Below are 14,884 nucleotides of genomic sequence, written 5' to 3'. Positions count from 1 at the left end.
TGTGTAAGTTTGTTTCGATAAATAAATACAACTACTCATTTGAAAAAGTCAATCGGGGTCCATAGCATTGTTATTTTACAATATAAACATTACAATATCAGCTAATTGGGAACTTTGCTTATCGCTTCCACAGCACAGTACTTCCTTGTGCCCGTTTATCTGACTCTTATCGGAAAGTCGAGATTGCACTTACTAATATTGTCGTGCTGTTTAAAATGCCAAAAATTAAAACTTTATCTGGTTAATTAGTATAAATTTTTATTTTTGAGTTATCTTAACTTTTGTTTTATTAATATTACCACCGCTTTTAGAAATAATAAAAATGTTTTATATAACATTTATTATTATGATTTAATAGTGGTAAATTTATCCTTTTGCCTTGTGGTTTTCTCTCGTTTTTTTCTGAAAAAAAACACGCACCTGAAAGTGTACGTTTTTTGAATGAAATAATTTTTTTTTTCTATTTTATTTAAATGTTTTATTCCTTTAGCATATATATATATTATTAGTTATAAATTTTGTCATGGTATTCTTGACGATATTTATAAACAGTCGAATAATTATACTAAAATATTTATAGTTTATAGCGGTTTCATAGAATTTTCAGGTTCTTAGAATTGGATACTGAAAACTCTTTGAACAGCTGTAAGTTCCTGGAGTGTTTCTAAAGTTCCGCGTTGTGCAGCGAACTGCAATAATTACGATGCAGTGACTCACCAGTGCAAAGCTAAGCTGTGTGGAAGTTTATTGGTTTTAGGTCGTTCACCCTAAGGGGTGCAGCCATGGCGTTTTATTAAAAAAACAACGGATTATGGTATTTTAACAAAATTCGCTTTTATATTTCGTATTTTTTCTTATGAGGTCATCAATCCTCGAAGACAGAAAAAAATATAACCAGCTCAATCAATTCAATAATACTGTCGATTTTGTGTAATTCTCAACGATTATCGTAAATCATTTATATTGGTAAATCACAAGTGCAACAGAGCAGTGATTCCAATTAGTTACTTTCTATTAACAACTTTGTTTCACAACACTATTAACTTTTGCTATTACAACCGCCCACTTCACGTTTTTTGCTAACTCATTTAATCTTACGAGCTGCTTTGTGCTTAGCAAATATCTTATGTATTGTACACACGTACAACATTATATGTTAAGTCCAATTAGAAGCTAAGTGCTACAAGCATTAGCTTCTAGTTCAAAGATTAACAAATTTTTACAAATTAATTGTTTATTTAACTATTCTTTATTTATGTGGCATTCAAGCAATCATTTATTTCGCTGTTTATTTTAATTTTAAACATAGTTTAATTTTATCCAGTATTCCAGTTACTTACATTGTTAAACTTTGTCCTTAATGAAACGAAATTTTACTGGGTACATGGTAACTACTTTATTATGATTTGATGCATCCCAAGAGTTAACTGTAAACATACATAAACAGCAGGGTGCGGCTATAAACTCGGAACAAGACAATACATCACACGACCTAAGCAATAACGGTAATAGGTTCTAAAGAACATCTGTTCCTTTCACACGAAGTGTCGGGACCTGGGATATCTGTTTTTCAGTACACGACGGTTAAAGTAATCGATAAAAAGTAGAGGACTTTAAATACCTATATTAGTTAGTTACTCTGTTTCTTTTTGTTACTTTGAAATTCCTTTAATACCTAATTCCTATAAAGGAATAGGATTAACACGACTTTTCGACTGAACACCATCCGACTTCCGAATTCTGACATTTCAGGAAAATCACTGCTCGTAAAACTTCAATAATTATTCATCAAAGGTGATGTTTTGGGACATGTGGTTAAATCCTTTTCAACCTTCGTTTCTCATAGAAGAGATTGCTTATAAAGCGTACTGCCATAAATTAATACCATCAGGTGTTAATGGCCGGCTTATAATATGACGTACTTAATTTCCGGGGAATATAGAGGAATCGTAAAGGGTAAATTCAAATCTCTACAGTCGTACGTTATTTAAGTACTTTTTTTTTGTAATTAAATCAGTAAATTAACGATACTTTTATCAGAGCTCGAAGCTTTCAGATCTTTTCGTAAGTTTTATTATAGTTTTTTGTAATTAGTATTAGATGGATACCAATTTTTTTCCGAAATTTCGTAAGTAAGATTACTCCATAATTAAATAGAAACATCAGTATAGGTATAAATAAAAATCATTTCGAGGACGAAAGGGAAACATATTTTCTTAAAAACGATGTGTCAACGTGGGAGAACATCAATTAATTTTAGCTGTGTTCTGTACTCATGGGAATTCAACAAATTCCAGTATGAACGTACATACTGGAATTTTTGGAACTTCATACATTTATAAATTTATTATAAATTACCTATTGCATATGATACATTATTAAATTATAGCCTAATTTTATCTTTTAGCTTAAATAAAAATAAAAGATTTGAACTTAATGTTTTATTTATAAATTATTTGTATTAAAAATATAAACTTAGAATAGGAATACTACCCACAGTTCGCCACATAACTATATCTCGCACAAATTCAGAGTGTATTGAACACTCTGAATTTGTGCGAGATAAATTAAAATTAAAATTGAAGAAAGTTAAAGCACATCGAAGCGGCAATCTAAAATTTTAATCTGCATATTTAAGTTTATAATATAGAGGTCAATGTGCTACAATAAAATGCACACACACTATCTATCTAAAAACGAACGAAACGAAAAAATACGCGGCTTCTACTGAATACAGACGAATGAGCATGTCGTTTTTATCTTAGTAGAATTTTGTGTATTGTAAATGTTAATTTAAAAGGGCCCAACGGTTCCTCCAATTAAAATATAAAATATCCACCTTTTGCTACTGGTGATATAGAGTTCAATTTTCTATGTAAAATAATGTCACTTTTATACGTGTGACTTTGTGTCAATGTGATCGGCATAGGCTTTAAGTATGGCGAGTGCATGCGCAGCGGTCACGGGCGTCGTGCGCAACGTCCGCCGGAAACCACGCTGTGCTAGTATCGCTGTGCTGGCTATTATTACAAATAAAAACAACGTTCTGATGACAATGCTTTTGTAATACGAGAGATTAGGCCACGACGCACCAAAGGCAGTGCGTATGCGAGTAATTAACAGTCAAAATTATTATTCTTTTCCTTTTTTTAAAGAAAAAGTATTTTAATTTTTGAAATACAATAGACAAATTGTTCTGTTACTTATAGTTATATATATATATATATATACCTTCTTACTTTCATCGGCGATACAACCCTTTGTGGGTCTTGTTCTTAGGTCTACTATTTTTCTCCATTTAGATCTCACTTTCACTTCCTTATTCCACAATTTCTACTTTTCTGTAAATCCTCTTCCTCACAATTCACCCACCTTTTTGTGGGTGTTCCTTTCTGCTTTTTTTGCAGCGGCATCCATTTCGTCATCACATTGTTGTTCGGCATTCTGTACGTGACCTAATCACCTGAGACGCTGGGTTTACCACTGTAAAACTAATCAATGGTAAAACAATTAGCGGGCACTCCCTCCAATTCACCATTGATCACCATTTTTCAGTTGTTCTAACTCATAGTTCAGCCGGTAACGGTTGCTCCTGTTGGTAGGTTAACACACCGCGTTCAAATAAATAGTGCCTTCACCTTCATCATCATCATCATCATCATCATCATCATATCAACCCATTATCGGCCCACTACAGGGACCCGTGAGACCCGTGGGTCTCCTCCTACAGTGGGAAGGGTTACCACTATACTAATAAATAAAATCTAATCAGGAGTATGTAATTTAAATATAACGTTGTAACATAATTGTACTGCTACCATATAACGCTGAAAAAAATAAATTGTTATAGTAATTAAACAGATAAAATTATGTGATATAAATGCATAAAATAAAGAAATAGTAACAATAACAATTTTGATTACAATATTTTGATAAAAAATTTACTAGGTTACGATACCTTATACATATCATTTATGATATAAAAAAGCTTCTTGCGTTATAGTTCGCGATCAGTATTATAATATCATTTTATATTTTCAATTAGTGGAGTACTGTCTTTACATTAATAAAAGCAATACCTACCAGTATAGTTGAACGATCATGGCCATTATTAACGAGGTTACAATAAATCAGTCTTGATTGGGTATACCAAGGAGTAGATATGAAGTGGTTCCTACATTCGCTACCATTTCTCTGCTGCGGTAATAAGCTATTTAATTACTATTATATACTTCTATGACTACAAAGGTCAAGTTAATATTTATCTAAACATATTATTATTTATTGCGTAACTTGTGATAGCTTTGTTTGGTTTGTTTATATTGAGAACTAATTAATAATTTGCTTGTGTGTTCTCTGCGATATTCAAATAAAATTCTTCGTACAAATGTAATAAATAAATAAATAAAATAAATTAATTAGACTAGAATTAGAATATTTTCCACTACAAGTCAGCCCTTGCCAACAATTCTCAATTGATGGTAATGAAAAGATCCTAATCGACGACGTTGCCTTTTTATATGTTAGAAACATAGCTAAAGCAATTTTTTTTACGAACAAACCTTTGCAAAAGATATAACTCCGTAATATGTACTCGTAAAGTTTTATAATATTCTTATGGTGTTGTAACTAACACTAATATTAGGTATATGAAGTAACCACAACAAATGTACAGTGTAAACAAAACTTAACTTTACGTGAAAAAAACGATACGGTTAAAATTATATCAAGCGTCTCAAATGGAGATTGATTTATTACTGCTTACCGAATACATTTAAATATATGAAGTATTTTAGCGTTAACATCGACTGGAATTGAGTATTGCTCTGCTTTATACTAGTGGATAAAGGAACTTCGAAGGGTCTTCATTCCTTTGAATTGATACTGTTCCTATAAATTGTTTAATATAAAACATTAGAAAACAGATAAAATAAGATTGTTTAAAAATGATACAATCTAAATAATTAAGTCATTTATAGATATATTTTGACCTATGTAGGCTATATGCATATTTAACTTACATTAAATTTTCAACCTACTTCATATTAACTGTTGCCTATTTATCTTTTCTTTCAAACTATGTCACTACACAGGAAGAGATAAAGTGTTTTCTACAGTTATATCAACTTATTAGGATTAGTTTATATAACTGGTTTCCTGGCTTACTTCGGGTACTAAATAATCTCCAACTCTTGCCCTGCTAAGGTCACTGGTAGAGACTTCTTATAGAGACACCCTGTTCACATCTTTTCTTGTTGATGATTATATAATCACTTTTATAGGTTCTAAATTAATGAATAATTGTAATGAATGCTTGCATATGTGCAACCATTCGATACAACTATTCTAATTAAATCAAAGTTTCTAGGCACCATTTAATTGTCACCCAAATATAGTGTAGCGCGATGATGGCGATGACCAAAATCGCAAACTTATCAAATGCGCCAAAATAAAATCATAGTTGTATCCTCATTTTAATAGTTCTCTCTTTCTTTACAGACACATCCTACGAGAAGGCATGTCGGCGTGGTTCTGCTCCCAGTACGCCGGTGCCAGGCGCACAAGCGCAGCACAGTCCGTCGCGCCTCGCTTCCTTCTTCTTCTCCAAGAGATCCTTCCGAAGCAACCCGCTCAAGCGAACCAAGTCCAACACAAAACTGGAGAAGGAGCGAGCGCAGGCTGCGGTGCCTACCCACCCGGCATCACACGCTTTACGCACCTCAAGGTAAGCTCATACAGAATCATGAACAACTTAGCAGCTTAAACCAGTTCACTACTAGGCTATAGGCCTCTCTCCCAGCGGGAGGGTTTGAGAAAACCGCAGGACAGGACCGCAGTATATTGTAGTATGTACTCTACACTCCGTACCCTCAATGTGATAGCCGAGAAGACGGATTTATTTTGTTGCACTCTGAGTGAAATCACAAATATAGCGATTTGGATTTTATCATATACACTATAGTTATATATATTATAAAATTTACATAACATGCTGCATTGTCGTATTAGGATAACTTTTTCCTGTAATGACAAAAATGTAAGATGGAAAAAAAATATATGTAGTAGCATAGAGGACGCTGCTGGCCGATCTACTTTAAAGTTCATTAGTCGCCTCGCGACACCCGCGGGAAGGTATCAACTGGATTCTGATCTCATATGTACTCGTATGTCATGCTTTGTTGTGACATACAGGATGATCGTCAAAAATTATAGCGTGGGAATAAAATGTGTGTTTGTGTGTTTTAATGGTAATAATTGACGGACCAAGCAGATGTCTTACCATCAGGTGAGTGGGAAACCATCGCTTATAAACACAGCAACACTTCGCAGGGCATGCAAAGAAAGCGTCCTATCAACCTGAGTTGTAGGCGTTAAGCCTCATGTGTCTGTTATTACACCGGCAACAACGCCCGGAACACAGCATTGCAACAATGCTGCTTTGCGGCAGAAATAAGCACGGCGGTAGGCGTCCCCGGACAAGCTCTGTCGGAAAAGTCTGTGTACTACTATTTGGTTATAATTTCTAACTAATAAGATAGAAAACAATATAAGCTTTTGCATACAACAAATTGAGTTGATGCCAATGACCAATGTTATCTATATTAGGTCATGAAATTTTATTAAGCGTCGAAATATAGAAGAAATAGGGCTGTAACAAACACATTTATGTAATGACAATGAGAATGGTTAGTGTCGTGCCGTCACTAAGTTAGAGTGTTGTAATTTCGTTAGGAGTGTCGCCCCTCCCTTACCTTTACTGAGGTGCTTTAATTATTTGCTCAATGTCGACAATAAACACGAAACTGCTACATACTAACAAATTAATTGGATAAAGACATTCAAAGGCATATTTCACGTTATTCGGCTATATGCAATTGTGTAGATATTAATTTGGGCCCGTGGAATTTCTACTTAAATTAAATAGGCATGTTTCTCTAGGTTTTCCTCACCTGTTAATGTTCTTTTCACCTGTTTATTATTTCCGTTTTTTGCTATGCCTGTGTACCTGTGCTTTGCAATGTTGGTATTGTCTATTTGGTGTGTTAGAAATATAGTACTGCATTTAAAAAATCTACAACTTTTTTGTTTCTTGTCGACCTAATCCTGAAAAAAATTGTTCGTAGTTATTTTAATACAACTGAGGCTGACAAACTTTAATAAAACTGGTATCAAAGAAAATTTTTTCGTAGGTAGGTATAGTTTATTACATAATATTGAGAGGTGTATTTCTTTTACAGATCTCATGAAAGTCTCCTGTCAGCACACTCACCGGCTGTATCTACAATGGATCTCGGACCACCTAATCAGGTACCTGTTATTTTTTTTCCATCTTATGTGGTAAAAAAAACTTGAAACCCGGTATATTTTCGGTATATAACCGGTTGGATAGTAACAAAATTAATGGGAGTGTTCTTTAAAACACAATTTTATTCGTTGGTTAATATGAAAGGTTCCGCTTGCTTAGCGTTGAATGGGTTTATTGACCGCTTAAGTTCGATCTTGCTTGCTTCTTGATCACTTAGAAGCCAGGCGGAAAGCGAGCGGGGCACGTGTTTTTTCTGTCTCTTTAAGACCCCTTTAAGTGATTAACACGTCTATCCGTAGACCCACTTAATGAACGGTTAGATACATCGATCCTAAATAAATACCCTCGAACTGAGGTGGTGGCAAACCATGGTGTGAAAAAATGATTTCTGAACAACAGTAAGATTGTGGTTGTACTTTATTTATGATTAAGTTCAACGTTCAGTCACTTTCGATATTCTGAATCATACTACCTACTTCATTTATAATAAGCGGTGGTATCGAAATACTTAGCGGTATCTTAGTAACCGGTATATGCGTCATGCTCAGCGTACGTTTTGAAAAAACGGTGTTACGAATCGTAACTAAAATTCTCGTATCGTTAGTCAAAAGGATTTGTATTAGGAAATTTAAGCTATTAAATTAAATTCATACACTAAACATGAGACAACTAGCTTTAAGCTAGAAACATAAGTCTTTAAACAAGTACTCCTTATATTAGATATAATGTAGGTGATTGATAGAAGGGTTTTTCGAAAATAGAAGCACCAGTAAAGTGTTTTTAAAAAAACCTCGCTCGCACATTAAAACTACTAAATCCTTTTTTTTGTCATGTTGGAAATTGCTCGCGTGATAATTAATTGTTTACGTAAAGGAGTCAACAGACGTTTTGTTCCTCCATATAGAAGCTATTTAAAGAAAAGACACCTATAAATTACCATAGTTTAGCTACGGTTCAAGCAATCCAGTGGGATATGGTCGTTCTTACACTGAACTTCCGTAATTGGTTTACAGGTGGAAATTCGCGCATTACACTCATCGGTATTGAGTAGGCCGCACTGCTTTGCGCTCAGTGCAGAGAACCGAGCGCCACGCTACTTCGCATGTGCGTCACGGAAGGAGCGTGACCGATGGATCTACAGGTACGTACTTTTAGTTGGATGTTTCGGCCGTATTTAGTTACCACCCTACCGACAAAGCCAACAAGCTGTTTAGCGTTCCTGTATGTTGCCGCGTAGAAACCGATAAGTGGCATGGATTTGATATAGGTAACTACACCACTAGGTCAGTCCGCATAAAAGCTGACCCGCAAATAAGCCACTTCATATTTTAACGTTTATTTAGATCTACACTAGTCACATGCGCAGGGTATTATGTAGGTTATGCGGCATGCAGATGATATAAAATGAATGAATTCTTCTCCGATACGATTTATAAAAGCACCTAACCTAACCTATTGTCTTTTTAACTCATATATGATAAGGATTTAATTCAAAATATTTGCTCTGCCTACTCTGGTTGAGCATCCAGTGCACCACTGCACCTGACTTGTTACTTCGTCTGTAACTATCGAAACTCCAAAAGCTTGGGATTGTAATTATATACTCGTACCTACAAATAGATACATCGTAACAGCTTTAATTTAATATTCTCATGACCATACACCCGTTTATTAAGTTTCATTTTATGTTATGGCATTCCGCAAAGTAACGCATGCTTCTATCCAAGAGTGGTTGTAGCTGTTAGGATAAGGTATATGTCAGCCTTCGGGAGGAAGAAGCAATGACAAATTTTTACTTCTTCCTCCCATTTGCTTCTACTATCAAAATAAATGTAATGATATTAATAAGTAATGGTCAAAAATTCGGTTGTCCTGTTTTTTTGGAATTGAATTCCCGCTCTCTATGAATTAAAGGTGTAGAAACTGTCCAAATTTATTCATTAAATAATAACAGTTCTCTTATCTAATTAGTGAATGTTTTTATTTCAGTTTAAGACAAGCAGCGCGGCCAGACGAAATTCGTACGCGACGCTGTGAGCGGACTGTGAAGTTATGGCTACTGGAAGCTAAGGCTATCCCACCTAAGAAACGATATTACTGCGAAATATTGCTCGATGATAATTTATATGCGAGGTAAGTAAAAATCTTTTTCTTAAAAACCTTAATCGAGAAAGAGGCTTATTTTTTATCATGGGACGCTTTTATATTATTTGCAAAGAAAATATGCCACAGGATTTGGAATATTGCAGTTTACGCAAATAACTTGTATGAATCAATAGCTGCTTTTTTATGCGAGGATTAGATTATTTAATCGATGAAAAACGATCCTGAAACGATTAGTTACATGCCGAGAATTCATAGAATAATTGTTTTTTGACTCTTTTGTTTTATTATTATAATAATTGGTTTGCTATATTAAATTTTGGTCTGATGAGCTACTTCAGCAGCGGCTAGTTATCAGTCTTCTGTCATATATGTACCTCCAAGCTAGCAAGTTATATACTGTCGCGTTAGAACAGATAAGAATTACGCTTACAAAAAATAAATTACAGTAATAGGTAAAATCGCAGTCAAAATCTAACTTTTCATCGTATAAAAAAAAGAAAAATTTGCAATAGCGTAAATATAGTTGGTTGTATAATTGGTAGTAACGAACCTAGTTAGCAGACAGTCGTTTACATAATTATCTCGAATTATGCATCAGCGTGAACTCCACCTTGGTCTATTAAAAGGTAAAAAAATTAAATCAATGCCAATTATTCAAAGAATGTTCACCCCAAACTCTTGATTTAAATTTTACTAAAGAATTGGAAGTAAAGAATGTTGATGACTGATTTTATAGAATTTAACAGGGCCTAGGTGTGCAAACACTATCTAATAAAGTAGTTTCAACTATTTCGTCCACAATGCATAATGCATAATTAAAAACACATTAGTCGTTATTTTTTTGCCGTTTCATCTATTTTTCGTAACTTAATTTTTCATTAAGGGAAATAATCTTTAGATCACTTACCTAACTTACTAGTACCTTTAACATCGCTTGCAAATTTTGTTTTTGTTGAATAAATAATTATCTATTATTAACCGGACATTCCTTTCTTTTGGAAAACAAAAAACACAAAATCTTATTGATTCCCGCACGATACTTAAGTTATCCTTAATGGCGGATCTGCACTATTGCAAACGTTAATCGTTAAACCGTTACATTATGAGTGCTAAGGCGATGTTTATTTGCGCGATTTCTTATCTTCATCGCACTTTATTCATTAAAATCAGAACCCTTAATGCCGAAAATAGTGCAAGCACATCAATATTACCCTTTTTAACCCCCTGTGGAAATTCGTAATAAGTCAAATTAATTCAATCCGTCCACGCTGGCCCAGTCCACCAACCCAGACTGGGCCAGCGTGGTAGGCTACGGCCCTAACCCCTTCTCATTGTGGGAGGAGACCCGCGCCCTGTAGTGTGCTAGCAATGAGTTGATATGATGATGTTGAATAAGCCAAACTCTTTACTATATGAACTCCTCTTGTCGTTAACCAGGTCGTCTTCGAAGCTAAAGTCGGAGCTGTGCTTCTGGGGCGAAGTGTATGAATTTAGTGGACTGCCGGCCGTGAGGGCCATACACGTAAACGTCTACCGAGAACCTGAGAGACGAGCACGCAAACGGGACAAGCACGCCCTTGTTGGTAAGAAAATGATACAAACATATCTCTTTTCGTATTCATACGAAACATACATTTGAAATGTGTTCAAATAGGTTAGGTTCGCTTAGGTAATCTTAAGCGAAGCTCGCATATGTTTTAATCGTGCTTATTTTTGTTAGCTCATGATATTTGTACTTTTCAACTAAATGTTACATAGAACTATCGGAACCGTTAGAAAATAGACATGGGCACCGAGTTCTCCCAGCTTGCACCTATAGCTTTTCGGAGTTACGAGTATGTGCGTTTTAAGCAATTCTTGCTTCGACGGTGAAGGATACCATCTAAAGCCCTTATTGGCGTTTGAAGTCTTCCAATCTGCACATGGCCAGCGTAGTGGACTTAACCCCTTCTCATTCCGAGAGGAGACCCGTGCTCTACAGTGAACCGTTGATATTTTTTTTCAGAAAAAATTACTACTACAATTAGATGTAACGTTACAAACATTTCGTAAACTGTAGAACAGTTTGTTGACGGGATCAGCTCTTATAAATATAACGTAGTAATAAATTATTAGATATTATTAATTTTTTCGACTTCTAAGTAAGTAGGCAGTATAGGAAGGTAGTACATAAGACAAGTGACGTTTATATGAATCTTTTCATGAAAGATCTGCTTAATAGGGTTATTTTATGGTTATTATTACCTATTAAGTTTGTGATGATAAAAAACTTGTTTGCAGGTACAGTACGTATCCCGGTCGACGACGTATCGTCACGATACCTCAACGAGCGGTGGTACCCGGTGAGCGAGGGCGACAAGCCGCAGTCCCCGGGCCGCGCACCCGCACCTGTGCCCGCACTGCGTATAAAGTGCCGCTACCAGTGCGTCGATGTGCTGCCCCTCGACCACTACGCGCGATTCCTCGACTACCTCAAGAAGAACTACCGCCGTCTCTGCGAGTACCTCGAACCCGTCATAGGTAAATGTTCCACTGTCCCCTGCGCAGTAAGAGCCGATAATTAACGCCTCTCTATTAATGCCTCCTCGAAATGCCTCTATTAGTGCGTCGAGTACGTCGAGTTTCTGCCCTTAAGACCACGATGCGGGGTTGTTCGACTACATAACGAAAAACTATTGTCACTTTTAAGTAGGTACCTACCTCAAATCAGTTATAAGTTCCAACATCTTGGACGTAGGAGGCACCGTCGGGTCGACGTCTCCCACTTCCTCCACGATGTCGTCGAGCCCTGGGGCTCTTCTCATGGCGAGCTTTCGCGCTCGCCCCACTCCCCCGTTGACGCCGTAGCAACCCCTCAGGTGGTTATCGGCAAGTGTCCATCCGAAAATCGAATCAAATCAACATCTTGGAGTAATTCTAACGGGCCACTTAAAGTTCTCCCTTATGCAAACAAGCCATATCGTGGGTGTTGTTTTTCTGCCGATCCCTAGCCAACAAGCCACTATGTTTTAGCACGCACATACTGGTTTTGCAAAAACTCTTACAAATACAAGACGTTACAAACATTATGAAAATTAAGCTTAATTTGCTATACTCTGCGAAAAGCAGAAGAATCGCTCCTAAACCGGAGCATCCTCAGGAGATGTTGACTTTACAATGATGGTTCATTGTAAAGTCAACATCTTATATCATGGATTTTCATAATAGGTATATAATGGATTTCCGCAAAGTAACGGCTTATTCTATCCAATATGTTACAAACATTTTTTTTGAGCTTGAAACTTATCAAATTAACGAAAACCTTTGGAACGAACACCGGTTAAATTCTTATGGAGTATTATTGGCATACATTGTTTTTAAGTTTGCAACTTATACAGCGACCTAAACTCCTCGTATAACTTATCAAATTAACGAACTGTTCCGGAGTAAATCTGTTAAATTTTTACGTTTAGCACTGCATATAAAATACGGGTTTAAGATAAGTTGGTTGTGACGATAGTTAACAAGAAATCTTACAGTAGCTGACTGTTGTCTTGTCCCCAGGAGTGAAAGCTAAAGAAGACATAGGCTGTGCGCTGGTTTTGTGTATGGCGGGCGCGGGTCTGGCGCCGCGCTATCTGGCTGACGTGGTGGCGCTAGACGTGCGCAGAACCGGCGACCACTCGCTCACCTTCCGCGGCAACTCGCTCGCCACCAAGAGCATGGAGGCATACCTCAAACTGGTTGGCGATCAATATCTGCAGGTTAGTTTAACGTCGTAGTTAGCGAAAAGTTTGTATGCGATGCGAGCAGAGTGCAGTTATGAGCGTTCAGTACTAGTGAAATCTATAAAAGACTCATGAGAAGTCAGTTTGAAAAAAAGCACACTCAAAACGACGTCTTGCCTTTTCGCCTGTCGTACAGAATATTTCGGTAGCGAATTTAATGCTTAAACTAAATACAAAGCCAACATCTTTAAAACAAGCAATTAGCTTGTTTAAAATCAAAACAGAATGAATCTGAGCTTAATAGATACTTATTCAAACGTACGCGCGTTAAAAAAAAGCTCGAATGTTGTTTTGATCAAGATATGAATCCGAACATATGACAAGCTGGAAGGAACTCTGTGGGGTCTAATTTTGGGTAGATCGTGCCTACGCGTGGAGTGACAAATGCCTAATATTGGGCTGAGTTGTCGGGTGTGAGTCGCTAGTTAAAGGTCTATCATCATCAATAGTCTATAACAGTTCATTGCTGGACTAATGGCCTCTCCCAACGGGTGGGTTTGCTCTCGCGCTGGACAGGCGGATGGGTGATTGTAAATGGTAGTAGACAGTGTCGTGCACAGGGTTTTCGACCAGGGTATACATAAAGAACAAAGATGCCATAAAATGGAAAAATCCTTCGCATTTTTAAGTTATACCAAAAATTTTAGGGTAGGCAAAGCTTTTGTGCATGTATTAAGTACACGCCACTGGTAGTCGAAGCCCGAACGCTTCACCTCTTACTAGCGAGAAGAGAGGGGTGGGTGGTAAGAACTGTATTCTGATTATCACCACACGGCGCAAAGCCTATAGTCTATAATAAACTGTCCTTTACAACATCCTTTATATTTCTTCTTCCCCCGGTTATTTGTGTGAGCGTACAAAGCTATGTCTTCCGCCAACGAGACCCTTGTGGCCTTGCGTGTCAAAAAAATCATCTTGATGTCCCTTCATATAATACAATTTTCTACCAGAAATCTTTCTCCGTCCACGCTACACACCTTTGGAACTCACTACTAGAACATATTCGACACTGCTTATCGGTGCACTCTTTTAAACACAATGTGAAGGAGCATTATCTACCGTCATAGTATATTTATCACTGTTTACTTATTATAGATATATATTTAAATTTTATTGTATTAGTACGTAGAATTTTGTTAATATTTAGATATATTGCATATCCTTAGTAGTTATTATAATATTACTATATTGTACCTTTATTTGACCTATACCACAATTAAATCATCTTACTCACATCCTGGGATATCTGGAAGAGATCTCTTACAGAGATAAGCTTTCCTTTGTACACTTCATGTATCTTATGTTCACAATCACAATTTTTTTTATTTATTTATTAATAAATAAATAAATAAATAAACAAAAAAGCCATGCCTATTGTTACGTCATCGAAATATCACAGGATACACTCGGGGAGGCAGTGGCTGCGGCGGCCGGTACAGCCGCTACAGACTGTGAAGTAGATCCACTGCGAGCGGGTAGTGGGGCGGCGCTACGTCGCCAGCAGGCGGCCTTGCGCGACTCTGTATCGCTCGCTTGGCGTGCCATCGCCGCCTCAGCGCCGAGATTCCCTCCGCCACTGAGAGACTGCTTTGCTACTTTCCGCGAGAGGTGAGTTACTAACTTGGGCGCCTATTGTCTAGTATTGTTAGACAGCCGATTGGCGCAGTTTGCAGCGACCCTGCTTTCTGAGTACGAGGCGGTGGGT

The 14,884-nt window shown here is 36.7% G+C and overlaps 1 protein-coding gene across 16 annotated transcripts in view; it reads left to right on the top strand.

Moving 5' to 3' along the window:
• LOC120637945 (ras GTPase-activating protein raskol) overlaps positions 1-14,884 on the top strand; it is a 213,909-nt gene that overhangs the window by 190,404 nt on the left and 8,621 nt on the right. For 15 of the 16 annotated variants that reach the window (XM_039910023.1, XM_039910022.1, XM_039910021.1 and 12 more), the window contains 8 exons: positions 5,500-5,725; positions 7,239-7,308; positions 8,320-8,447; positions 9,296-9,439; positions 10,850-10,995; positions 11,693-11,932; positions 12,956-13,155; positions 14,579-14,787. In XM_039910023.1, coding sequence (XP_039765957.1) covers positions 5,500-5,725; positions 7,239-7,308; positions 8,320-8,447; positions 9,296-9,439; positions 10,850-10,995; positions 11,693-11,932; positions 12,956-13,155; positions 14,579-14,787 — 1,363 coding nt within the window. Of the gene's footprint in view, positions 1-4,109; positions 4,203-5,499; positions 5,726-7,238; positions 7,309-8,319; positions 8,448-9,295; positions 9,440-10,849; positions 10,996-11,692; positions 11,933-12,955; positions 13,156-14,578; positions 14,788-14,884 lie in introns of those variants that run through there. The other variant, XM_039910035.1, reaches the window with a different exon arrangement.

This window comes from Pararge aegeria, chromosome 4, assembly GCF_905163445.1.
Source record: "Pararge aegeria chromosome 4, ilParAegt1.1, whole genome shotgun sequence".
In the NCBI taxonomy this organism is placed as follows: domain Eukaryota; kingdom Metazoa; phylum Arthropoda; class Insecta; order Lepidoptera; family Nymphalidae; genus Pararge; species Pararge aegeria.
The sequence above is the reverse complement of the archived record's forward strand: the minus strand, read 5'-3'. Positions and strand labels throughout refer to the sequence as shown.